The sequence below is a fragment of the Copidosoma floridanum genome, unplaced genomic scaffold, assembly GCF_036245765.1.
Source record: "Copidosoma floridanum isolate Cflo_tuat_1 unplaced genomic scaffold, Cflo_Japanese_pri ptg000014l, whole genome shotgun sequence".
Lineage (NCBI taxonomy): Eukaryota > Metazoa > Arthropoda > Insecta > Hymenoptera > Encyrtidae > Copidosoma > Copidosoma floridanum.
In genome coordinates this window covers 3544607-3571311 of record NW_028321891.1, presented here as the reverse complement: position 1 = coordinate 3571311, position 26705 = coordinate 3544607, and the positions used below count along the sequence as shown (strand labels likewise).

The window sequence follows — 26705 nt, the reverse complement described above, 5'->3', positions numbered from 1 at the left end:
AAAAAAAAGAAAAAAAATGACAATTGAGTAGGTAAAAATGGGAAATAAAATTTTTGAAAGATATACGCAAATGAAAAAGTTCAAATTGTACAAAAGTAACTGACACATTCTGTTTTCTCACCGTGCATATAGTCTTTACGGTTGGCGGTTCCCATTGCCATATTGCGACCAAAAAATGGCCAACGTCGCCGGGGTGACGGCCATTCAAGACTCGGGTAGTGGAAAATGTACCATTACACTGGTCAAGCATACTCCCATGTAAGAGAAAAAAACAAAAAAGCAAAGCTAGCTCACGGTTTATTAGATAAAAATAAACAAACTATCCGGAGATTTTGAAATTTTATCATTTTCAACAACTCAAAGAAGCATGAAGCAGTGCCAAATTCGACGTTGTTGTTAATTTTTTTTTTTTCCCCTTTATTTTTGTATTGGCATGCCGTTCGTTCGTTTTTTTTGTTTATCATTTTCGTATTTTTGAGTATACGTCTTTGAACGTGTTTTTGTTGTCCGCTACACATGTACACATTAATTGCTCTCTCCTTAACGGCCGAGTTACGTCACGTTGAACAGCTAAGGGAAATAAAAATAAAAAAAAGCCTCGAAAAAGAATCAGCATGTGGCTCGGATTTTTTTTTCCGGTTATATACTTTCTCACCCTTGTCTCCGAACATCCTTTTATCGCGCAGAAAAGCCCCCGCCAACCACTTTTTTTCTTCTTGGCTTTTACTTTTTTTCTTTTGCTTCTTCCTCGTGCTTTTTTTTCGTTCTCAACTCTGTCCCTAATGCGTTATATTACTCGTGAGAGGGACGCTTATCCCGCGTCACCATACACGCACGTACTTACTCGTAGAGAAAAACCGTGCGTGGTGCTCTTGAAGCTCAAACGGCTGTACTCGCTCATCCCGGCTTCTTCTCTTCGGCACTCGTAATCTACTCTCACAATTATGTCTTTATTAGATTTTTTTTCTTTGAGATTGCGTTGATTTTTACTCCATCCTTCATATTTTTTAACTCGTATACACTGAGAGAAAAAATTATGAAAATTATAGAGAAATTCCAGCAAAAATTACCATGCTGGAACAGTAAATCTTAAAAGGATCGTTTAATAAATTATTACTTCTCCGCATAGTAATTTTTACTATTCTAACCATAATTTTTACTGTTAAAAATAACTTTTTCCTTTTTTGCCAGGTGCATTCGATTTACTGTGCGAAATGGTAATTTTTGCTGGAATTTCTCTAAATTTTTATTATTTTTTTCTCTCACTGTATTTTGTATAATATTTTAGTATTTCTGAGTCTACTCGCGTACGTTTTGTCAAAAGATCACATTTTAGTTTCAGTAATCGGTACACGCAAATCGGTTTGGGTGTGCGTAAAACGGTACATATTATACAAGTGGTGTTTTTGCTAAGATCGCGGAAAGGTATCGCACATCACTCAATAACGTATAAACCTCCGATGGCACAAGATTTGTTTCCGCGTTGCTTTCATCACCGATTGGTCACATTTATATCGGAATATGCATCATTTCGTCGTCGTGCTTGCACGTCTTTAACTACACATTGTGCGCCTACAGGAGTGAGCATAATACTTTTGCAATGCAATTATTTTTACAAAAAGTAAAATGCATTAAAAAATGTATTTTCTATCACACGTGACAATTTACAAAACGACTTTGCTCACTCCTGTACGTGTCCGTACACACTTAGTCATTGCTTTCGATTTAGTTAACTCCATAGCTTTTTAGTGTCATTTTCTTGTCACAGTATATTTGGACGAATATTTACTGAATCTGAGTATCTTCATCACTTCACGAGCACATGTATGCCAAATCGTTGCTTATATTCAGTAAATGTTTGTTGGAAAAAAATAAGGAAAACTAGTTTTGTGCGTAACGTATTAGAGTAAAATCGATGACAGCAGTATTGGCATGCGCAGCGTTGTCAGTGTTTAGTGCTTTGGATAAAGAGAAAAAAAAAAAAAAAAAAAAAAAAAGTAATAAATAATAATAATGCAAAACACATGATATTAGAACACATAGCTCACCAAAAGATGTAGGTGTGATTGCCGAAATGATTGAACAACCGCTTACTTTTTCTTTTCCCAACCCTCCCCGGCTGCCAACAGAGACGAGAAGGAGCCGCTGAAGGAGGAAAAGAAGATCACACCGATAATCGACTCGGGGGTGCGACACGAGACCTCGGTCACGTTCGACGGCAAGAGGTCAATATCGAAGACCGGCTTCAACGGCAAGGACTCGGCCGTCTAGATATTTTTCCGGCGTACTAGATTGTAAATCTCTCTTTCTCCGGGAACGAGTCTTTAAGCGCTGCGGCGCGACCTGCAACAAACCTCGACTGACGTGAACAAAAAAAAAAAAAAGAAAAAAAATTATGGATGGCGTCGAAGGGGCTTACTTGGTGGGTCGCCCGCTGCAGACTGCGTGTCTCTTGAACGATGACAATATATGTATCGAAAACAAAGGGGTACACTTGAGTTCAAACGCTTAAGGTTATTTAATTGTGCGATTCGAACGAAAAAAAAAAATAAATAAAAATAACAATAATAAAATAACAAACAAAGAAAGTGAGAGAGAGGATTGTGGAAGCGCGCAGATTCGTTCGACGGTATGTTGCGGTGCGCCCGTGAAACAGAGATCCCACCCAACGCAGCTGCAATCTAGTACGTCGGCTCATCATTTACGTCGTAATTGTCATGATACTTGATTAACCTTTGTGTAAATACGTTTTCTCTTGGATATTATATCGAGCGCATTTATATATATATATATACTTTAGTCCCATATTTTCGAGGATAATTTGCCACGCGGGACAAAAACAGATCGCCGCTAGTATACACAGTTTTTGAGCTGATACAAGTTCTTTTTTTTCGAACCGATCGTAAAAAACATCGGCAAAAATCGGTTGACGTGCATCCACGAACGACGTCCTCTTATGTGTTATGCTTCGTTTCGCGCCGCGCTCAAACTGTGTTCAAATCGAATTGACAAATTAAATCTTTTACACCCGTTCATTCAATTATTTCATCATCAAAGACTGATTCCTCTCTATGTGTATTTATGTACTTTCTGTATCATCAATGTAACAGCAAGCCCGTACCTACGTTTTTGAAAGTTTAATACGATATACATAACTCAACGCGACAATCGAATCTTGGATTTAAAGAAAAAAAAATTTTTTTTTACCCTTTGAAATTTCCATGACATGAAAATTAATGTTACTGTTCAATGTGTGTATGTAGTGTTCGACTTTGACGAAACACTATGGCCAATTGACACATACTCGCCTTTTTGCGATAAATATAACTGTTGCTTGTATGCCGTTCGTTCGTTTCACCTTTTAAGATAATATTTGTACTTAAAAAAAAAAAAAAAAAAAAAAAAAAAAATGCGCGTATTGTAAATCTGATGCGCAGATGTGTGTGTGTTTTATCTGTAACCTTATCAGTGGTGGTTTCGTTATTGGCGAGTAAACTTTGCTAATTGAAAATTCCCGAAAATATTCGACCGAAAGTATCACTGAGTATCTACGAGGATAAGAATGCTTTTTGCAAAAAAAAAAAAAATAAATTACAAAGCTCTTTTGGATGAAAGATCAACTTGTATAAGTATCATCGTTGATCTTTTTTTTAAACAGCTTTGTTTATGAGTATTTGGTTATCTTGTGATAAGTTTTTTGTAAATGCTTGTAAACGTTATTCCTTAGTCTTAAGAAAGAAATATTCGACAGGAACAATGAGACCTAGAATGTAGTCTCGAGCGAATAGTCATGTATTTGCGCAAAGAATGACTGAATGACATTCTCTCTGCAAGCGTAGCTTTTTTACACGATAAAAAAAAAATATTTAAAAGGAAGAGTTTTTCCACGATTATAAGAAATATAGTACTTACTTACTTAAAATGTTGATTTGCTCTAAATTCATAATACACAAAATCAGTTGAAAATTGAAAAGCTAATCCTAAGCATGTAAATTAATTTTAAGAACGTATTGTTTCCACACTTTCAGTATTTTCACGTTTCAACTGAACTGGAAAGTAAAAGAAAAAATAAAAAAAAAATATGAACGAGAATGACGTTCACACAGCTATTGGCGGAACAAAAGTAATAAAAGTTTGACTGTACAAAAAAGCCGACCCAACCGAACAAAAGAAAAACAAAGATGTTGCTTTCCACAAAAAGTATTAAGAATCGCATCTTCCGGTTTTTCAAAAACCTTTAGCTGTAAGCCAAGGATTAGAATTAGGGCATATTTTTTATGTATGCTTTTTCTGTACACCACAATGACAAATGGGTTTCAATAAAGATTAAAAAATATATTGTGAAAAAGTGAATCAGCTTTTTTTTTTTTGATACTATCATTCCATTGAAATTTTATTAAATAGAATAGACAAAACAAAGCTTTACACACAAATAAGTGGAACATCAGTATGCAGAACTGATAATAAGAAGTGCGAACCTGTCGCACTTTCTTCTCATGTAATACATACCATCACGATATCACACACAAGTTTTGTCGAAATATCAGCGTACGAGGGGTAAAGCGTTACATTCTCACACCTATCCTTAATTCGAGATTCAAGTCCTAAAATCATTTACCCTGTGCGGTTCAGGGTGGCACTTTAATTACACAATTCTCGCTCGGTATCATTAGTCATCAGTCTATTCAAGAAATACTTGCGTGTATTTTTTATTTCTCTATAAAAGTGATCGTCAATCAGCACCCATGCTCATCTTTTTGTCCAAAACATCGACACGAAAGCGGCACGAGTCTCGAAGAAGCGTGTTTTTATTTTGGCGAACGTGCTTTGGGAAGAAGATTAAAAGTACCACTGGCACTGCGTGTAATCTACTAGATTTGATATGGCAAGTCTCGAAGACGTAAACGCTCGATTCCGCATGTGTGCTTATTAATTCCATCGCTCAATCATCTGGACGGAATATCACACTTCAATTCCTGCATTAGAGGATTTTCCCATTTTCTTTAAATTCTTTTCAGCATTGAGCGCGGGAGTGCTCGTTCGCGTATGCCAGACATACACCTGTAAGCAAAGAATTATAATAAATAATACAAAATTATTAAATTAAAGGAAATAAGTAGAGAAAATGTTTATGTGCATGAAGTTAGCGAAATTTTCATCAATTTATGATAAAAGTTTTTTACGACTCAAGTGGTAAGAAAATACAAGAAATCTACCTTATTGACAATAGGTAGGTAATAAAATACTTGTAGGTTTTCTCTACTGGTACATAATTTAAACACAAAACGCACCAAAATAAGTATAGAAAGCCATTAGTTAAAATAAAATCCTTACCTTTGTACAACCATCAGCCAAGCCCTCCAATTCCTTCCTGGTTGTCACTTGCTGAAGGATCTTGCTTTCTTGAAGGCCACTTTGAGTATCATATGTGAATTCAGCATCTTTTTTCTCTAGAATTACTTTTACATTAATTGCAAAACCAGCCATGTCAATGGGAAACGGTCTGTCGGGTTTCCATGCTGCATTGAAACCTGTCACTTTGGTTGTAACTTTATCACAAATGGGCCTTTCAACCATTAGACCACCAACAAGACCAACTGGCCAAACACCAACTCTTTTTACTTTCATTATCTGCAAAATCGATCATTACTTTAAAGTTAAATAAATAGTAAATCATTAAGTAGCCCATCATTGGAAAATTCACCTTACCTCTTGGAATAGATGACGAGAGTACGTATTATCGTCATCCGCAAAGTACACAACACCATTGTGGCTCTCATTAAGATTAGCCCTGATCCACCTGAGAGCTGCATTTCGCTGTTCTACTCCCCTTGGCTGCTTCCAATTCGGATCATTTTTACCAAGCTTGTAATTTGATGGCGTAGGCGCGTGAAGGTGAGTATAAGTAAGACCGCTCTGAGCAAGGAAATTTGTCACCAGTGGAGTTTTGTTTGGAGAGTCCTCTACAACGATCCAATGAAAATTTGGCGCAAGCAAAAATGTTTGGGATAACCTGGTGAGTTCAGCTTTTTGTACAGGTCTCGCAAAAGTTGGTGTTATTGCGTAAATGGTTGGATAGTCGCTTGGTGCATTTCCTATTTTGGTGTACTCTAAGACAGCATCGCATATTCTGGCACTGGTAGGAACGGGTACATGCACTGGTTCATGTATATTTTTACAAGCTATCGAAGCTGCCCTTATTGCTTCCAGAGATTCTTTTGTCATACGACACAATTCTTCCTGGGCCTTGAAATCTAAAAAAGTAAAAGTAATAGCACTCAAATGTGTGAAAATTGTTTGTAAATGTTTATCCTTACTGTTCTAATTGGTGTAAATTTTAATTAAGTAATTACAAAGATGGCAAACGAATCCATGAATTTTATTTAAAAATAAAAAAATAATATTAATAGTAGTAATTGAGTAGCTTGTAATATTGAAATAGAGAAATGAAAGAAGTACTTTTGCAAGTAGGTATAATATGTATTTATCAAACAACAAAGTTGGTATTGAAATAATTTGTGCTCCAAAACCAATACCGTTGTTTGGTAAATTTGAATTTTGACTAGGTAAAGAGCAAAAGTTCAGAAGATCAATGAGTTATGAAATATGTACATTTATGCACAATTGCATGAGAATATGAAGAAGTGTGTATACTAACTAGTGTAACTCTGCCAGAAAACAAAGAGGAAGCCAAGGACGAGTATCGTCCTGCTGAGGCACAAGAGATAGAGTGCCCTGAAGCAAGATCGCCCGGTCTTGTATATCATGCTGTGATGTTGACCGGAGTCTGTGCCCAGCAGAGTGACCTCGGCGTCAGCTCGCACGCCACTGAACACCATACCTCGTCGTTCCGCTATCGTTCACGCTGCTGCTGCTGCGTTGACGAGTTGCAGTAGCTTATTGACAATGTTGACATGCTCCTGTTTGCCTCGGCGACGACGTGCTTACGCCACCACCCGCGCCCTAGACTAACTCTCGCGTTACGCCTATGCGGCAATGCACCGTTTGAGCTCCTCTCCTCACAATTGCAACTTGCGACTCACATCGCTGCATATGAATTTGCATGTGTGGCACGTAAACGTATAGCTATTTCCTACGCCGGAGGCGCTATATCGGGGCATCGCGCGGCGCTATAGAATTACGTAGTATACATGCCATAGAAGCCCCGCTTCGATTTTTGAATCCTACCTCGGTCTTGCACGTATATACTAGTTTATTTTCAGCCGTTTAAAATCCGACGGGGTAAATTCTCTTCGTATATCCAGCACTTGTACGGGGGTAAAACTTGCACCAAGGATCCGCCCTCTATATATTATATTGTGGAGTAATTAAATATTATTGATTCGCATCATCAGATAATATGCGAGAAGCGTGTCATCGGTGTCGCGTAATTTATTTTCTTGTGTTATACTTTTAGCTCACCAGTCACCATTCTAATAGCTTTCAAAATGCTAACTGTAACTGTCATTGACTCTTAGCAGCAAGATAATTTTAACAATATTTGTATTGCATCAATTCTACCGCAAATCTGTATACGTTACAGAGACCCAACGACGAATTTTTTTTAATGGTGAATTTTTATTTTCTTCGTTGCAAAATTTTATATTAGCGTTAATACAATTTAGTACTCCGTTGCACGTGCAGTGTATAACATGTTCTTAGTAACTTTCCTAAGAGTACACGCGTATGAAAAAAGTTTAAAGAAACTTTGTTGTAAAAATTTTTAAAAAACACCGTGTGAAAAACTATCAATGTATCATAATGTCACCAATGTTACGTGAATGTGCTAATAATCACTTGAGTAGGTACTTTGTTAACTAAACATATACAAACCCGCTGAAAAGTAGATACACGCATAGGTACGTATATACAATACGTTACACTAAAGCGTTTAACTTACAAGAGGAAAGGAAGGAAAAAAACAGTTTGTTAATTACCGCTTGTCAACGTGCATGTTTCACTGATACATATATTATATACACACCTGTATTATATATACTTAATCTCGAATGTTTAGTGTATTCCACACGCTTTACGGTTGCGCTCGTTAAAAGTAAATAAGTGTATCCGCGCGGGGGGTGTCGAACATGCACGTATACAAGTTCATTAAGATACTGTTCTTTTGTGAATTTCTGGTTACTGAAATCGTAAAAAATGCAATAGCGTGTGTGACTCACGCTGTATCCTTCCTTTGAAAAATAAAGCCCATAATTGAAGATCAATCGGTATAAAATAATGAAACGAATGAACAGTGCACACATACACGTGTACACACCAATTGCAAACAAATCATTACGAGTGCCCTACTTAAGTACACTGGGTGCATTATACATTTGTACAGCTATTAACTTTTCGAGAGCCCATTGGAAATAAATTCAATCCATATTGATCAAGATCGAAACGGAAATTGGTGGGTCTCAAAGAATCGTGAAGCGTATATGCATACATTTCATGTAGGCGTCTTTGTACATAAAAATAATGATGGTAATAATAACAGCAACAACAATAACAATAGTATTTGTGACACACGTTATTTATTATTTCTATGCTGACATGGAGCGAAATGTGATTAAAGGTGCATCAGTTATTCCGTATGTATATGATAACGCGGATTACGTGATCGATATGAAGGTGCGGCCTTAAAAAAAAAAAAGGAAAAAATGGGTTAGCGTGTCGATCGAGGAAGAGAGTGACCTGCAAAAGTAGAAAAGGCGAATGGAACACTGTTATGAATAATTAATTGTACAGTAGTTACGTACACGGCGGCGATGCAGGTCGCCAGCACACGAATCTCGCGGATGTGGACGTCCGGACGATATGATAAGGTCGGTTTGAAAAAGCTGCTGTCATCCGGAGCTAAAATGAAAAAAAAAAAAAGCTTCTTTAAGGATATAGCATTAAGGATGATGATGGGGATAAAAAAAATTATGAAAGAATACTTGCATAGGTTGCTGGGTGATGTTAAATTTTCAGACTTTATTAAGAGGAGATTTTACACGGCTAATCATAAAAGTTTTTGAAAATGTATAGTATCGAATGACGAGCTCAATGCAATTGATAATGTATTATTACGGGCTATACACCCATTTCACGTGTCCAAATTTAACTTTTAATCTGAAAAGAAAATTGGTTGATCAGTGAAAAATGTAAGACAATCGTTAAGCTGTACTTTTGATTAAAGCTCGAATAGACGCACCCTTTATTACACTGTTTGGCGTCAACGTATCAGAATTGAAGTAGACGTGAGCGACAAGAGCATAATAGCCTTTCTTTCTTCTTTTTTATTTCGTTTATCGAGTTTTGGTGGACGGATAAAATCAAAAACAGTCGCGATTGAACGATTTCACGAATAATTGTCGGACATAAAAATGGCACTTCTGGTTATCCTGGTACCGATAGGCGGGCAAGTTTCTTTCCAGTAATATATACCAAAGAAAAATTGCGTCAACGTAGCTTTTTTGCGTATTCAACCATAAATGATGCATTTAGAAATTTAATATTTTTAGGATAAGTATAGAGTATGATTGCCCTGCAAACTGTGTACACCTACTTGCCGCAGTTGAGGTATCGTTGTTCTTGCGACGTGTCGCGTAAAACAACTTTATTGAAGAAAACCACGTAGTTTTTTTTAGTACAACCTGGTAATTTTCAAATTATGTACAGAGTATTCGAAAGACTACGAGATTTTCTATGTAAAATGTTTTTCTTTAAGATAACAAGTTTACAAACACATATTCATTATAATAAACACATGTTGTTTTTTTTCAGCACTCGCAAGACATTCCCTTATCATTTCCTGGAACTAAACTATACATGGTCTGTGTACAACCAAGATCACATCTCATTTTCAAGTAGGTTAATCATGTGGATCGGCTCTCGAGTGGAGGTTTGGCGATAAGGTAAGCGCGATAAGACTAAAAATAGCTTTTATTTTTTCACCTGTACCTACTTGAGTAAATCCACAAAAAATGCCATAAATTCGTACGTCATCTTTTGATGGACATTTTTTTGAGGCACACCCTTCGGGACGGGGCTCAATTGAATTTCGTTTGCAATGTCATCAAGAATGTGGAAAAAATCGTAAACACGAGATACAGTCGAGGCGATACACCTTTCTTTTATTTTTAATGCATTAAAATCATATTCATATATACGATAATTTTTTCATGAAAATTACGGAACAGTGATATTTTTGTGGATTTACTCATTCATACTGCGTATTGGATCGTGTTCCCTTTCATACAGTTGTTACTGCTCGCTATTGGCAGAATCGATGAAAATGTTTATTTTTTTGATCTGTTGTTAAGTAGGTACCTCGTTTCAATCACATTTTTGGCTCCATTCCACTTTTCATCGTCACCAGGAAATTGAAGTCGATACGGGTCTACCCATTTATAATTATATGTTTCAAATAAAAAATAAAGTATCACCATCAGAGAGAGAGAGGGAAAGAGCGCTCTTTTACTGACAATCGATAAAACGTCTGTGTAGAAAAAGTTTGCTCGTCTCTCGAAAGATGGAACCATTTTCCAATCAAATCTCGAATAATCAGTGATCATTGGTAAAGGTATTAGATATAAAATCTACTCACGATCTCTGTATATCTTTCCCAACGAAAATTTCACGATTCCTACATCCAAAAATAATCTCGTCAACCAGTTGGGTTGCCATCGTCTTTATGGGTAGCATCGTTTCAATATAGTTATTACATATTGGGTATACCCATATCGTACATTGTAACATTTAGATACATTTGTGTACGGGTTTTAATACTTTCAAGGGTCATAAATTTAATTTTAATTCAAACGAGTCTTAATGTGAGCTGTTCGAGCCACTCACGCGTGATCGTTAATCAGAGTAGGTGCCAGCCATTTCTTGGTACTTACATACGAGAATCAAGTATCTGTCAGTCGAGGGCCTCGTATTCAGCTGACATCGCACTAAAGAACGGTGCCATCGCGGCACTTATAATATACCGATAACCGTTTTGTTCGTTATCGCACTTTCGAGATTTCATGTACTACCGATCGCGTGTGTTTTTTCCTCAATTTCCAAGCTGTTATTGGCTTCAAACGAAGGTACACTCATCATATATACCCATGTGAATGTGATTAAATGCAATAGATAGCAACTAAAACGAGTGTGACCACGCCGAGAGTACCGGATAAAAGTGAAACATGGGAGATATTCTACCGCAACGTAAATAAATGTAATGTTGCACGTGCACGGGATTTGTTGATGTATATATCGGTGTGGAGACTTGGACTGCAACTAGCTACGGAGGTGACGTTTTTCACCGGCAAACGGGGGAAAAGCTGTAATAATGTCCGGCAGACCGGTCGCGAGGCAAGACTCCGACACTTTGTCGAACTTTGGCCAGAGGGAACGGCTCTTTAAGATTCTCGTCATTGGCGACTACGGCGTTGGTCAGTATTTTTTGTACCTCACATCATAATATGTACGTAAGTATACGGAGCAAAAAAAAAAAAAAATAATAATAATAATACAGAGCGAGACGGAAAAAGAAAAAGCATCGACAGATAAACTTGGAGATAAGATATTGTTTGCTTATTCGTTTGCCAGGTTGGAGTGGTAAATCGTATTGTGGTATAAGTTTAATCAAGCGTTGTTGACGTAAATTTTATTCTTTCGAGAGAATAGTACACATTTTTTACCATTGGCGCAAAGTATAACTTGTACAAGTTGGTTTATGTGTATACGTTTGTGCCCGAGTTGCAAACGACGCTTTTCTCATTTCGGGCGCAAAGTGCAGTGAGGAAGGCCAAACGAAAAGTATACTTTGTCCGTCTATGGGCGCAAAGTGTAAAAGCGCGCAAAAAAATAACCCTTGGCGCCCATTGTAAGAATATTTAGTTTATTTCCTTATGATGTTGTTCTACGGGAACTCAGAGTGGGTACCAACAGACACAAGTGCTGTTGAGGATTTTTTTTTTATTAAAAAAAAAGGCTGATTTCATAGATGATTTTTTTTTTTTTTTAGGAAAAACCGCCATAGTCAGAAGGTACACAGAGGGAAAATTTTCGTCCAACTACAAAATTACGATTGGCGCCGATTTTGCGATTAAATCGCTCAACTGGGATGCGGAGACTAAAATCAATCTACAGCTTTGGTAAGTCTAAGGCTTGAGTATCAAAAAAAAAAAAAAAAAAAAGTTACGATAAAATACCCAGTTTTGGCGTATATACAAGGTTGGTTAATTTATCACAAAAAATGAGAGTTTTTGTGGAAAAATTAGTTTGAGAATTTTTTTTCATCGTTTAAAATGTAAAATAAACTTCGTGCAAAAAAAACCCTGCAATAGTTTTTGTTTACTACACTTGAAGTAATTTTTGAGAGAAGCATTTTAATGAGACGGTCTGTCTGCTTTTCATTGAAAAAAAATGTTCTAAAAACCTCTACTTGAAAAGATGTAATTTTTAATTTGTCTGGAGCAAATTAAAACGATTAAAAATATGTTCAGACATTAAGTAATTGAAATTCGCAGGGACATTGCCGGGCACGAGCGATTCGGCTACATGACGCGGGTGTACTACAAGTACGCGTGAGTGTACACAAGCAAATGAGAATCTGACCTCCGTTACTTCGAGAGATCTGACAAACAATTCGTTTTTCTCATAGCGTGGCTGCCGCTTTGGTCTTCGACATATCACGAGTGGCGACTTTCCGATCCGTCAAAAAGTGGCTTGCCGATCTCCGCGAGAAAACCGGGGATCTCCCTGTCGTTTTGCTGGCCAACAAATGCGACATCAACCAGGCAGCCGTCACCAACGACCAGATCGTCAAGTTCTGCAAGGAGAACGATATTGGCTCGTGGTTCATCACCTCCGCCAAGGAAAACTCAAATATTGGTACTCAACGATTTGACTATCTTTTCGACCGATACAAAACTCACACCTGTCAACGTATGTCAATTACAGATAAAGCAATGAACTACTTGGTTAACGTAATTCTTAATTCCGTCAGCGAAGAGCCGCTACGGGAATCCATCAGACTTCGAGACAACAACACTGCGCCGCAGAAGAAAAGTTGTTGTAAATCCTTATGAGTTTTTCAATGGGTGAACAGCGAACACTGACTTTTTTCCGAGTTCAACATGAATTAGTTTTTTTGGTGTATTCCTGAATAATAAGGAAATGAGTACTGTAAAAATGATCTTTATTCATTTTTAAAAATGTTAACCATGTTTTGTTCGGTATGGTGTTTATCAATAATTATTGTCTAGTAATATGAGACGGCATGCCATAACATACGTTTTGCAAAACATTTTTCACAAAACACATACACAAGTGATGATGAAATAAATATTATAGCTGTCAAATACATGCGTGTGCGTCTTTCCTTTTTTTTTTTTTTTATACATTTTATACTTATTTACACGTACATCTTTCTCAACTCTTTGGTCGATGTATATATTTATATGAGTTTATACATGACGCCTAGGCGTGAATAAAAACAATTAATTAATCTTAAAATAAAATGGAATGTATGCTACATTCGTTTTTGTTCGTGATTCACTTTTCCTCTTGAAAGCCCTAAATTGAGTCAATGAATAGCATAAAAATGTTAAAAACATGATTTTTCTCATCTTCGACGCTCAGTCTATATACGTTTTGTTCTTCGAATTTTTCCTCCATCTCTTTTTTGTCTGTTGCTTCTTCTTAAATGTAATCATCGTGATCAGCATCTTTAACGGAGTTCATGGCAATAGATACAGTGGACACCATTGTCTTACTGTAGTCTTTGGAATAATCTGTAGTGAAAAGTATTTTCATAACATTTATTTGATAAACCTCAACATACTTAAAACATATTGACAATATTATTATTATTAATAGACAAGAAAAACAATTACAATGGCACTGAATGTATGGTAAAGCGACAAAAAGTAAGCCCTCGTTTGAGTAAAACAAAAAATTTTCAGATTAATGTATATGTTTAATTTATCTAATTTTACGTTGCAATGGAAATTACACAATGTAAATGTACATGTTTAGCTCGGAATCAAAACCCCTGCTCTACTTGACTCGCATACATTACGATTCAACAAACTTGTAAGTCTATAAATTATTCATGAAGCTATTACTTGCGAAAACATGTTAATATACAAATTGTTAGTGCTACGTGTGCTATTGAATGATACTTTTCCATGCTAAAACAAACATAAATTTAAAAACTACTTGGGCGTGTATTAGCGTATCTCTGATGAAACGCATACGTTTTAAATGAAAATGAAAGATGTGTTAATGATACAATGGGAAGTGTAAGTGAGTGGGCCACCATTTACTGTCCAATAGTTGAGTAATTATCCAATGATGTGAGATAAATTGAGTAAGCGCATAAAATGGTTAAAAAAAAATTTTTTTTTTTAAAGTTATGGGCATATGTTAAATGATTATTCGAAGCCTAGAACCAAACACCACCTTGTTTAAAACATGCTACTCGCCTCTCGGTAACTGCGTTAGTACGAAGAACATGTGTGTGTGTGTGTGTTTAGCTTGGTTCGGCCAATCCTGAAAAAAAATTTGTAAGAAAGAGAAATCTAAAAGGGACAGAAAGAGAAAAGGAAAGAGCAACGTCACAACATTCTTATAGCTGTCAATTCACTTCCCTCACCCTCGACCGACACTGCAAGTAACACATTTTATGAACAAAGATTTGTACGATTATCGACAAGCAAAAAAAAAAAAAAAAAACTCTGTACGTTCATTTGCGCGTACACCAATTTGAAACCCCATCAGATGATTGCAATAATTTAAACACATGCGTTCGCAGAGATGTGTACCACTTTGTGTTAATCACAGCGATTTCATATAATTGGAAAATAAAACTTAGGGTATTTCGACATTGAGAAGGTCAAGTCTGACTATGTAAATAACTTTTTATTTCCCAAGTTGAAAATTGTGTCGAGGATGAGAAGAGACGTATAGTGTAAAATAGCCCACACACGAGTTCATGAGAATAGTAAAATATTAATTTTGTACCCGATTTAGGGATGATTGATCCTAGCGTCAAAATAACTCTTTTCCCTCAGGTGTCAATGCGTGTACATCAAATGACCAGAAATAGGGAAAAATTAAAACTACGAGAGTAAAAAATAACAATTGGTAAACGTATTTATCTGATTGTCAATGGTCCTTATGGTTGGGGTCAATAATTTCGTATCCATGCGAAAATGGGTTTCGCAACTTATTCCAGAGGCGCCACTTTAGACGCAAATGTTTAAAAAAAAGGATAAGAAAAAAGAGCTGACAGAAAGACAGAGGAGATTCTAGTATGTAGTAACCCTTCACTTACGAAAGGAGGAAAGCTTCTCCGTGTCAGTGGTAGTGCGCGCGGGTCGAGAGGAGAAACAGAGCGAGAGATTTAAAACGCCGATTGTCATAGTGTGTGCGCTCATCAGAGTTTGGTGACTGTCACGGGCTGCTGCGGGTCGTAGTTACCTTGGTGATGTCCGAAATTGTTTTTGTGGTTCTGACCGGGCGCGCTGCTCCCGTGGGACGTGAAACTGGCGCGGATCTTCGAGCAGCTTATAACCCCGGCATACGCTTGCCGGTACTGCTTATTCATAATCACGTAGATTATTGGATTTATACAGGACGACAAGTAAAGCAGTAGGTATCCCAGCACGTGGAACTCTGCAAGTAGAACATTTTTTTTAAATAATTTTTATTTCGTTCTTTGAAGTAATTATCACGTATAAACTGATTATTTATAAAGTAAACCATGTTTTTCGTTTAATTAATTACATTAGATTGGGCTCAAACTTCACAGATTTAAATCAAAACGTGACTGTTGGGATTCCGAAAGGCTTACAAGGGAAAAAATTTCCCAAAAGTTTCACTACTAGACTATATTATGATAAGAAAAAGAAAGTTTTTTTTTTTCGTTGGGACTTTGAAAGTTAAGGTTTGTCATGAATGTATTAACGAATTGTTCTCTACAATCTCATCCAAATGTTCTATTAAACGACAAAAGTTGTTTTGAATTAATAAATAAAAATCATTTTGCATAGTTGACTTTGCCATTCAAAGTTTCAAAATGTTACTTGCACGTACTTTGTATTATATTTTTTTTCGATTGTGATATATGTAACAGACGGACTTTTTACAACTAGACACTGGTTTTATATTTGACTTTGCTTATACTTTCGATTATTCTCCCAATCCTCTGGTAAAAAAAAATGATATTTCGTACGTATGTAACTATGATGCAAATGATGCTTAAATAGTGATTACTATTCGTTTAACCTACGCGTACAGTAATACGCGATAAATTGAAAGAAACCTGAGTCGCATGACTATGATCTGCAAAGTGATTCTATAAAAAGCCATGAACTCAATTTACCGATTCGTACTTGCAGCTCATTCTCCACGTCATTCATTTCAAGAGTACTTGCCGAGCATAGCGCTAACAAAGTCAATTTTTTTGTTATTGGGATTCGTTTATTTTTCTTTGGCTTTGTGCAAAAATTAAAACAATAAAAGTAAACAAAACGAAAATAAATTTATGCTCATCCGTTTCAAGTTCAAGTTACTATACCAATCAAATGCTGAAATTGTGCAAAAAAAAATTGACCATTTCAAGGTCTAGATGAGCGAGTCACCCAATAAGTATACGTCGTCTTGGATTGATTGCATCAAGTGCACGTTTAATTGCCGCAAACTTCCTGCAATGTGACCGTCTGCACTTAGGTGCAACACCGAGCGAGTATAATGTACTCGCAATCACGTGGAAAAAAATAAAAAAAAGATGTCACGTTCGATTCAACTGAGCACGATTCGGATAATAAAACGGCCGAACGACTGTACGAGGAAAAAAAAGAAAAAAAAAAAAAAAAAAGAAGGCATAATTACCAGGATACTCGACTTCCGTGTCGTAGACCTTGACAATGGTAATGGGCAGGTAGCAAACGATGAAGCCGAGAAAAATGGCTAGGACCATCTTGGTGATCCTCCACTCGCTCCGTCGCTGCTTCGTCTCGCGAGCGTCTTTACTCAACGCGTGAGGCGACTTGCCGCTCGGCGTTGCCGCGTGCATCCGCATTCTGGATTCCGATCTGCGCGCGGGAACAACAACAACAACAATTGACCCTCGGGATGCGATTGACATAGGTGACTCACGCGTTATACTCACTTGTGAACGACCCAGAAGATTTTAGCGTAGCAGCCGACGATGACCATGCACGGGATGACGAAGCCCATGATGAAGAGAAACGCCTTGGGCGACCGGCCAAAATCGTCCTTGACGATGGAACAGGTACCGAGTTTCTCGTCGTAAGCAAATTTTCCTGCAAACAGTCAATGTCAATGTATACATACACCAGGTGTTGTACTCCCCCGAAACTGTACAACCCCCATGTATAGGATATTGGGAATAACAATTTACCCCAGAGGTTCATGAGAGTCGGGACTTGCATGCCGTACGAGAATACCCAGCAAAAGAGGATCATCGCCGCGATCCAGTGTCTCTTGTAAACGCGGCTGAAAATCCCGTGGTGGGCAATCATGACGTACCGGTGTATCGAGAGCAGGCCCACGAGGAGTAGGCTCACGCCGACGTTGCCGTAGCGCAGAAATGGCACGAGTACGCATAAGAAGCGGTTTTTCGTCCAGCTCGCGTCGTAAAATCTAATAGAGTCGAACGGCAGCACCAGCAGGCAGAAAATAAAATCCGAGACGCACAAGCTGTGGGTGAGCAACGTTTGTTTTTTTTTTTATTTTTTCTCATCGATTAGTCACGCGGTTGTTCTTCTTTTACCTTATGATAAAAGCAGCCGCGACGTTGCGCACTTTGGGGTACTTGAGCAGGGCAATGATTGTCAGGAGATTCCCGGAAATGCCGACTATCGTGATGGTCAGCGCAACGGTGACCGTGAAATTTCTCAACGGCCCGGAGAACCTGGTGGAGGGGAAAAACAATATTTATGTATAATAACAGCGGACTCACTTTCACCAAATGTTCATACATATAATACGATTGCACGATGCACTCGTCATACACAATTAACTTATCACCTTTGGAAAATAATATATAAATATGTATACAACGTATATGCCTTGTGTTATAATCGTATGTCATCTCTTTAAACGTATGCGCTGACGCACATGAACTTCAAAGCTTATTCGTATACGTGGAGTAAGTGCACTTGGTTGTACCCTTGCCCGTACGAGCTTACATTATTGTGGAGGGGTTTTCAAAGAGCTCGTTGACACATTGAACGAATTCGTTGCGACAAAATTATGTATATGTATCTACTTCTCATGTTGATGGCCAAATGTATGTATTTTTCTGTTGACACGATTTATGGACGCGTTTGGAAAAATATTATAACTGTACTTTTATATTGTATGTTACATCCAAGTAATTTCAAAGAAACATTTTTAATACAACGAACCTCGATTCTTCGTCACCGATCAGTCCATCGTTCATCTCCATCTGACGTTTGATGCCGCCCACCTGACGGTCCTGCAAAAGCTAAGCTGAAAAAAAAAAACAAAATAAACAAATACGTTACAATTAATGAAATGATCAAATGCAAGGAAAAAAAAGGAAAATAATTAATTTTGATTATGTGTCTTCGTAAACATGTCCACTTAAGAAATTACAATACGAGAATAAGAAAAAACAAGTCCTCGAAGGTGACAAACTTTTTAAAATTAATTTAACTGTACAACTCATGGGTTTACGTTTCCGAATTTTTATACTCTAAAACTATCAACTTAGAGGTGTAAAAGTTAAATAAACTTCAAATCTACGCGGCCTCAAAATGGAGCTATACTCTGTCATTATAGGTGCGTGGATGAGTCTCAAAAATACACTTTACTCTTGGTTCATAAAAATAATACACAAAGATACGTATAATATATGATGCATTTGGAAAGGCACGCATATCGTGTGTAAATATCTTTTTTTCTATTGTGATCGAACACGTACAGAGTTAAGTGAGCATCAGCGCAAAATTCTGCGATTCGCTATAATATTACACTACGCGCAGGTACTCGCTACCGTTTGACTCATCGGTTTGCATAATTGTTCTTCTCATCTTCGACTGCAGTCCATTTGTTTGTATTTTTCCAACGTTAACATTAACCACTTGCATGACATAGGCACCGAGATCCGAGACAGCGATTCTAAGAAGGCCAGTTAGCCATATATCGAAGGAAATGCCCAATGAGCGCGTAAATAATATACGTGGTCGCTTCAGAAAATTAAGCGTCAAATCAACGCTGTAAATATATATTATGTGTGACATGCAACGCAAGACATAAAGTCCAAGCATATAATTATACATAACTGGTGTATAATATGTGGACATATACCCACGACGCGTGTAAATTGTCTCATCTCTCTCGAGGAAGAGGAGTTCAAGGTGACGACTCTACTCGACTCGAGTATAATGTACACACTACGCTAATGCAAAGCACTTTGTAACATCCCCTGGTGAAAAGAAAGCTCGCGCTCGCTCGGCCGGGGGACCCCTGCGCGTCTAATAAGATAATTAATCAATAAAAGCCCCAAACGCACACGCACGCGCTTATGTGTTCTATATATATATAAATGTGCGTGTTTGCGTAGGAACGCGTGTAATTCAGCGTAATTAGGCTCGTTGAAAAAAGGCCTCTCTTTCTCCCATCGTCCCAAGAATTGCCCTTTCAACGGCTCCTCCCGTTCTCTCCAGACGATGCTCCTTTTTTCGGCAGCTTTTTCTTTTTCTTTCCCCCCCCCCTCCCCATCAGTACATACGACATTCCGAGAAGTCACAATGTCGAACAATTGGATTGAAAAATATAAACTTTTTTTTTTTTTTTTTAATTCTTAACGAGGAATACCTATACCACTTGACCTATGCAGTTGGTTTTTTTTTTTCAAGTACCTATAAACGTATTTGAAAAGAGAGTGACACTTGAAAGCAGAGCCATCGATCAAACTCGTACATATACTGGACGAACGAAAGTGCGGGTTATTGTCTATGCGATTGCAGCGTCTCATTGTCGCGCGCCTGTACGTTATCAAGCAGAAGCGCCTATAATGTGACCGCGTAAGTTTTAATCGCCCGATACTTTTATATGGAAACGGGCACACGTATACAACGCTGTTACGTGAGGGGTTTTTTTTTATGTACATTCATGCGTCCCATTGACGTTGCAAGACGACACCAAGACGATCTGCTCAGCGTGTCGTGTGATTATTACTCGTGTATTATGTGTGGCTGAGGCTGTGCTTCATAAAATAATACCGTTTGGTTTCGTTTTTCACTCTTACAGTTGAACTATCTGGACTATATAGGATGAGCAAAGTGTATACGCGTTGTGATATTTGATTGTCACTCGTTGCGAAGTTTTGAAAACTGCGTTAAGAGTTGGCCTCTAACTAATTTGGGCAGTTTTTTTTTTACAATTTACAAGTATACACTAATGATAAATAAATTAAGCGTTCAGTGGGGCGCCACATTAGCAAAACATCACGCTATAAATCCAAATGTATAAAAGTAGAGTATAGTTTTTAAAATGTCGTTACAATTTGCATTTTGAATGTTTATTTTTTGTTGTATATAGGTAGTTTTTATTGGAATTGCACGAGAGTAGAGTATAAGAGGATTACAAGCGTTGTAAAAGTAACAAAGTCGATATAAATAAAAAAAACAATACATATAATGTACATGTTTAATCTTCGATTGTATCTGTAACAGAAGCGCCTACGTTTTACGTTTTAGTCATAGTGTGTGTACATAATTTTTTTTAAATAATAACAAATAGATTAACGGGATTTTTTTTCTCAAAATAATATTTCTAAGATGCATTTTGCGGTGAAAGTAATTTTGTTTTATACTTGTGGGGCAGCTGACTCGAGAAAAGGACAAAAAAGGGGGGATCTTATGCGCCTCGCGGAGAGAAATTGAGGCCCTCATCGACCGGGCGCCCTGTACATAGCGGGGCTGCTGTATATACGGCGTGCCATGGATTCGGTGCCGTACACCATACGAGCGACGGTGCATCAACCTCGATTGAGCTTAACTAGGAAAAATTAAACGCGGGGCCCCATCCCTCTTTCTTCCTCCCCCCCCCCCTGCTCTTGTCACCAACGGTACAAACAAGAGCGGTGACATTTTTTTCCCTCGCTCTCTCTCTTTTTTTTTTCATTCTCAAGTATTTTATTTACACTCGCTGTTTGCTCTCGCCTCGTGTGTTTTGCCACAGTTTCAATTCAAACTCGCTCGTCTCTCAATTGACGCGTGAGCGCAGACAGCTACTTTTTTTTTTTTTTTTTTTTTTTTTATGGCACTACACCCAGCGTTTCTAGATTCACGCGTACCGAATCATCGAGCTGCGGAACTTTGTTTGGCCGCTCTTTTTTTCCCCTCGCTTTGATCGTATACCCACACGTGTTTTTCTTTGCGTCAAATTATTGTTTTTCGATCAAATGCGTATTTTTGGAACTTTTTACCTCTTACCGTAACCGTAATCTCCATATTCTCCTTGCCTCCCGAAGAAAGTGTGTCGAAGATTTTTTATCAATCGCGCGTATAAACATCTCTAGAAATCAACTCTTCGCGCCCCAACATTTCATACACCCATTCGAAGAATCAACCACGTGTAGATAAGGATAAGGTAATCTCGCGGAGCCGTAAATAAACACAACGTCGTTATCTGACCCGATACATATATGTACGTTTTTCGAGCTCTTTAAAACGATTCCTCAAAAGTACGGGTCAAACAACAAAACTACTCATCATCGACTCCCACGAGCATACGTATACATATAGTATATGTACAATAAAAAATAGCTGGAACTATAATTAGTGGTCCATTACCATAATCGCGTTCTTTTTGAGAACGGCACTCTCGAGTTTTTAGTCACCGACTAGACTGACTCAGTCGACGCTCTTGAGTATTGCGGTATATTATATGTGGGTGAATGGGAAAGGAGAATAAAAAAAAAAAAAAAAAAATCAACCAACACACCAGGTAAGCGTATACTCAGTTACGAGTCGAGTGTCCGCGCGGAGTTCGCGACGCGCTTCAGCATGACGTCACCGCTCGCTGCGGCGATTTTCGACCAAGTATAATGGCAAAACAATCCTCGCGAGCTTGTGTGACTCACAGTGGCATACCTGCATACTTAGTGCACGTGTGCCGAGTAAACCATATAGGTATATATAGGTAACCAAGTTAGGTATACATCTATATCGTACAAGCTCGCGTTATACGGGAGGAGTGAAAGCGTACCGATCTTTTACAGTGGCGGCCGCGCAATCGAGTTCCCAGTAATCCCAATCTTACATTCAGGTGTATAATATATACGGGCAAGTCTGGCGAAATAATTTATATCCGTGCATTTCGATACGATTGCGCGTGTATCGGGAATTTTTCGTGTTATTCGCAAGACCAACGCTACATGTGAACATTACGCGCGCGTAGGCCGCCACTTGGTTTTTCACTCTCGTGCTACGACGCGATGTATGAGCTAACAAAACGAGTCGCCCACGAGATAATACGTATAATGTCCATCCGCGTAAAAGCGCAGAGGTGTTTGATACATTGGCCAACAAACCTGCACCTTCTCCTCTTTCGTCTCTTTACCTGCTCCATCGTCCGACCTATGGTATACGATCGTTGGTCCCACGCGTCGCGCGTGCGTGTACCATCGACAATATTTTCGTTTTTTTTGTGTTTCAAAACATCAAAAGCATCTATAGTACTTTTACCGGCGTATATATAATATATACTTGAGTTCTTGAATGAACTCACCACGATGTACTGTCGTGGATGTTGTGGACCCATACATATCGCCGAACGTTGAATTGAAATCATGCATAGTGTCTCTCTCGTTACGTGTATATTTTCACGACGGGTAACTCGCTTTACTTTGAGTGAAAATCGCGATGAAAGCAAAAGCAAAAGAACCTTCAAGGCGTTAACTTGCTCCAACCGACATTAGGCCAAGTTTGCTTATCTACTCTCTAAAGTTAGATCAGTCGAATTAGTCAATATTGCCTAATTATAAGTGAAAAGTCGTTTACTTATTGTGATAAGTAAACGACATTTTACTGATTCGCAGTAAAATTTGACTGATTCAACTTTAGAGAGTACATGATATATAAATGAGTATAATGGAACATGGAGCGCGGCCGCGATCGATCGAAAAGGAACGACGGATCAGGATCAGAGATCGAGTATAGCTCATGCCAAGTGTATGTGGTATGGACTTTTCAATTGGAAGTATCGTATGTATGTTATTGTCTGCAGCGTGTGTAATTGTTTATTGTGTTGTTGAAACAACGGTGCAGCGCTTTTTCCCACGATTCCCGGAATCCTTTGATTTCCAACGGTATGTAGATTTACAATGATTGTTTTCGCGCGAGGATGTATATAAAGCTCAATCATTGCGAGAGAAAATGAAAATAGTACATTTTTGCCCGCGTGAACTCTCGAACTGAAAAAAAAAAAAAAAATTAAGTAAGCTGCGAAAGGCTACCGGTTACGTGCCTGTTGATTCGATCTTTTGAAAAAATACACAGTTGTAGGGTATGTATCGTCGTAAGTACGGATTCAGCCGATTCAACACATGGCTCGTGAGAAAATACGAGGTATTCTCGTTAATAGACTACTAACTTGTTCCCAATACCTACTCGAGTCCTGCAAGAAAAAGAGAGCTGTACTTACATATAAAAGCGAGCGGATGAAGCTCGTTAAAACGATCACCATTCAACTGTGGTGGTCAAGTCCTTAAAGTCACCCTTAGGACCGGAAAGAGGAAAAAATAAGGTCGAATGATGCGTTTTCCGAAGGCGCACAGTAGTAAACAAGAAGCTACAGAGATATATAGAGCGGAAGGGGAGGCGGGGCTGTATTAGAGAAAAAAAAGAGCGCCACTTAAAACCATCGCCACGTGACTCGCGTAGTGGTTGCTCGGGAAGCAAAATATCCCCTGATCCCTTAAGTATATCCTGCATAAAATTATTTGACTATGATTTATGCCCCTCCCATTAAATGTGATGTAAAGATACTTTTGTCTTGTGTACCGGCTACGTTTTGAAATTACTGTTGGTGTTTTCGTCCTCGTGGGCGCAAAGCAAAACAAATCGAAAAGCGTTTACAGTGTCGATATATATATACCCATAGTACTCAAGTATGTAAGTACATCTTAAACCATTCGATCAAGTAGACTTACTGGAATGTTTTCTCTGTCGAAAAGCCAATCTTGTACAAGTAGGTACCGATGCGAAAAACACTTGGATCACACGTAAAACATTACACACACTGCACGTGAGTAATATCCAATTATTTAACCGGAGACGATCATCGCTCGAGTACTTAAATACATAGCAACACTAATGAACGTACGGATACTTGTATTTTGATTATTGTCATGGGTTGTGCAGGTAAAAACAAAATAAGTAATTAGTCGCACGATGATAGCGCGAGGAGGAAAAAAAAACACTCGGTCGGAGTACTTAATCAGTCGTCTTATGTGCAGCGAAGATCAGTAGACTCTACGTAATTATGTACAGATATATATACTTGTATATATATATATATACACGCGTACACAATCGCATCGAGAGATCGGAAAATCTTGAGGTGTTAACTTTTCACGAATGAGCACGACACTCGTGCCCCGCTCGAGCCGTGCTTGCGCGCAGAGAGCCGGCATCAAACTGACTGCGTAACCGCTTCGCGTTTACGTTTAGGACTTGGGAGAGACGTACATACGGAGAGTTGTATTTGATATAGGTATAGCAACAGTGGGAAAATTCTGTCAAAAGCGCAATGGAAGCGAGAACCGAGCGTGAGGAAGAGGTGGGGGTTGTCTATGTCATCATCAGGACCCAAACCGGTGGGGGGTGGGGTCCGAAACATTGACAGTGCACTTCAATTTTGTAGGAAAATTATATATATGGATGTAATTCTTTACTCAATCGGTGACCTTGATTTCAACCATTCTGATTGGCCGTCGGTATAACATTAAGTCTTTTACTAATTGTGAGCCATCGTCGAAATCAAAGGTCACTGTAATGAACATATGTATGTAGTTTTACCACAAAATTAGTAGTAGTTATTTTCATGGGTCACTGCAATTACCGCAAAACTAAAGTGCATAGCCGATCATATTTCGAATGACCCCCTCCCTTGAAAACACTTTTCTTTTACTGCTCACGACACTCGTGGGAATAAAAAACGAAGAAGGATCGGATGGGGTAGGGGAGAAATCGGTACTGTACCTCATTGCACCTGATTCCTGACCGGGTGTCTCTATGATACTTATGAGCCAATAGCTTCTCCACATGTACCTCCTTTCACGTTTCCAAGACAGAAGAGAAACAATTTAAATTTTATAACGTAGGCCGAATCTTGTTACAAGTGTACTTGTAAGTACTTGTACATATGTGAGACTAATTGCAAACGTATTAATTGGTGGTGGGCCATGACTACGAGGCAGTTAAAATTCTTACGATTTTACGATACGTGTACCTTATCGAGTGTACATATATACGTACATCCTTTTATTGATTCACTTGAACGAAATTGCATTTTGTAATTATTGCAATTGTCTTTTGCGTCTCGCCCACCGGATCTTCTATCAATTGATTTAAAATATTACAAGTACGTATACAGCTCGTCACATTGTTATATCAGTTACCCATAAATTTTAACATAAATAAATGGGTAATCGCAACCAAGCTCGTAAATTCAATTTTTGCTCGCAAAGAAAAAGAGAGAGAGAGAAAAAAAAAGTACCAATCGCAAGTGATAAAGTCGATAGGTTTTTCCTCTCTGCAGCCACTCAATGTAACGTATAGCAAGTCATAATAATAACTATATATTCTTTGACGCGGTTTATATATTATAAGCATGTAGGTATAAAAAGATAATGTTATATAAACGACAGCTTTGCGTAACAGCACTAAAGTATAATACATTATATATACACATGGGTATACACGCGCAGATTTATAACTTACCTGCGCCCCAGCATCAGTACCTACCTACGGATATTAAGTGTAGCATTGTATATGCTCGTGTAGGTGGTGGGCGATGCGAGAGTCGTGATGTCTTTTTTATCCAACTTGATGGGCGGGCGGGGGAAAGTCGTATACACACACACACACACACACATATATATATATATATATATATATATATACTTACGACATGGCTGCCCTATGCGTTTTCTCCTAATACGTTGCACTGGGATTGTCTAGCGTTCGCTAGCCGGTGTAAGGACAATGCCAGCTTGTTACGTCCGAGGCACGCAAGTGTTCACAATGATACTCCAAGTTAAAGATTTGTGGTGCAAAAAATTTGACTTTTCACTGCATTTTCAAACAAAATCACCAGTAAACATATAATTTCGGAATTCATACGTGTTGTACGTACATGGATGAGCTAGAATTTTTTCCTCGCCCTTTTGCGATCTCACGCACGTTTAAAACACAAAAGGTCTACAATGCACTATACGTATACACTTTTATTTCTTATACAATGAGGATGTCGATGAAAATTAAAGCCACGTCCACCAAAGTATTTACATTTAATTTGACTTGTTACGTTTATTTCGAAGCGCAACGTCTTCCCCTCATTTGACTCGTAGACGCGTCAAACGAGGTCTTTGTATACGATATACGTAACACGTACATAATATAATACATGTTATTTATCTTTTTCTAGCAGCTCCGCGTGCA

The 26705-nt window shown here is 38.2% G+C and overlaps 4 protein-coding genes across 9 annotated transcripts in view; 2 read left to right on the top strand and 2 right to left on the bottom strand.

The window, feature by feature from the left end:
- Fas2 (neural cell adhesion molecule fasciclin 2) overlaps positions 1–2552 on the top strand; it is a 65157-nt gene extending 62605 nt beyond the window's left edge. For 2 of the 3 annotated variants that reach the window (XM_089592232.1, XM_014351322.2), the window contains one exon: positions 2130–2552. In XM_089592232.1, coding sequence (XP_089448358.1) covers positions 2130–2271 — 142 coding nt within the window. In that variant the 3' untranslated portion in view covers positions 2272–2552. Of the gene's footprint in view, positions 1–132; positions 259–2129 lie in introns of all 3 variants that reach the window. The other variant, XM_089592231.1, reaches the window with a different exon arrangement.
- A 1819-nt stretch (positions 2553–4371) lies between these two features.
- GlcAT-I (Glucuronyltransferase I) lies at positions 4372–7050 on the bottom strand. Its single transcript, XM_014351325.2, has 4 exons — positions 6659–7050; positions 5710–6254; positions 5335–5631; positions 4372–5061 (listed from the first exon to the last, which is right to left on the bottom strand). The coding sequence occupies exons 1-4, from the start codon at positions 6837–6839 to the stop codon at positions 4963–4965; spliced, it is 1122 nt and encodes a 373-aa protein (XP_014206811.1). The 5' UTR covers positions 6840–7050; the 3' UTR covers positions 4372–4962.
- A 3627-nt stretch (positions 7051–10677) lies between these two features.
- On the top strand, positions 10678–13435 carry LOC106638268 (ras-related protein Rab-32A-like). The gene is made up of 5 exons (XM_014351365.2): positions 10678–11426; positions 12002–12131; positions 12507–12563; positions 12641–12870; positions 12940–13435. Exons 1-5 carry the CDS (start codon positions 11324–11326, stop codon positions 13065–13067), a joined length of 648 nt encoding a protein of 215 aa, XP_014206851.2. The 5' UTR covers positions 10678–11323; the 3' UTR covers positions 13068–13435.
- moody (G-protein coupled receptor moody) lies at positions 13161–24537 on the bottom strand. 4 transcript variants are annotated; one of them, XM_089591908.1, is made up of 9 exons: positions 24194–24537; positions 18417–18501; positions 17780–17920; positions 17408–17706; positions 17156–17309; positions 16876–17078; positions 15463–15657; positions 14466–14532; positions 13712–13772 (listed from the first exon to the last, which is right to left on the bottom strand). In XM_089591908.1, the coding sequence occupies exons 2-8, from the start codon at positions 18455–18457 to the stop codon at positions 14513–14515; spliced, it is 1053 nt and encodes a 350-aa protein (XP_089448034.1). In that variant the 5' UTR covers positions 18458–18501; positions 24194–24537; the 3' UTR covers positions 13712–13772; positions 14466–14512. The 4 variants fall into 4 exon arrangements, 2 of the variants coding, with proteins under 2 accessions (XP_089448033.1, XP_089448034.1); XM_089591907.1 differs by lacking the exon at positions 14466–14532 and having other exon boundaries at positions 13161–13772; XR_016293030.1 differs by lacking the exon at positions 14466–14532 and having other exon boundaries at positions 13702–13772; positions 15317–15657.
- Between the last annotated feature and the right edge of the window lie 2168 nt (positions 24538–26705).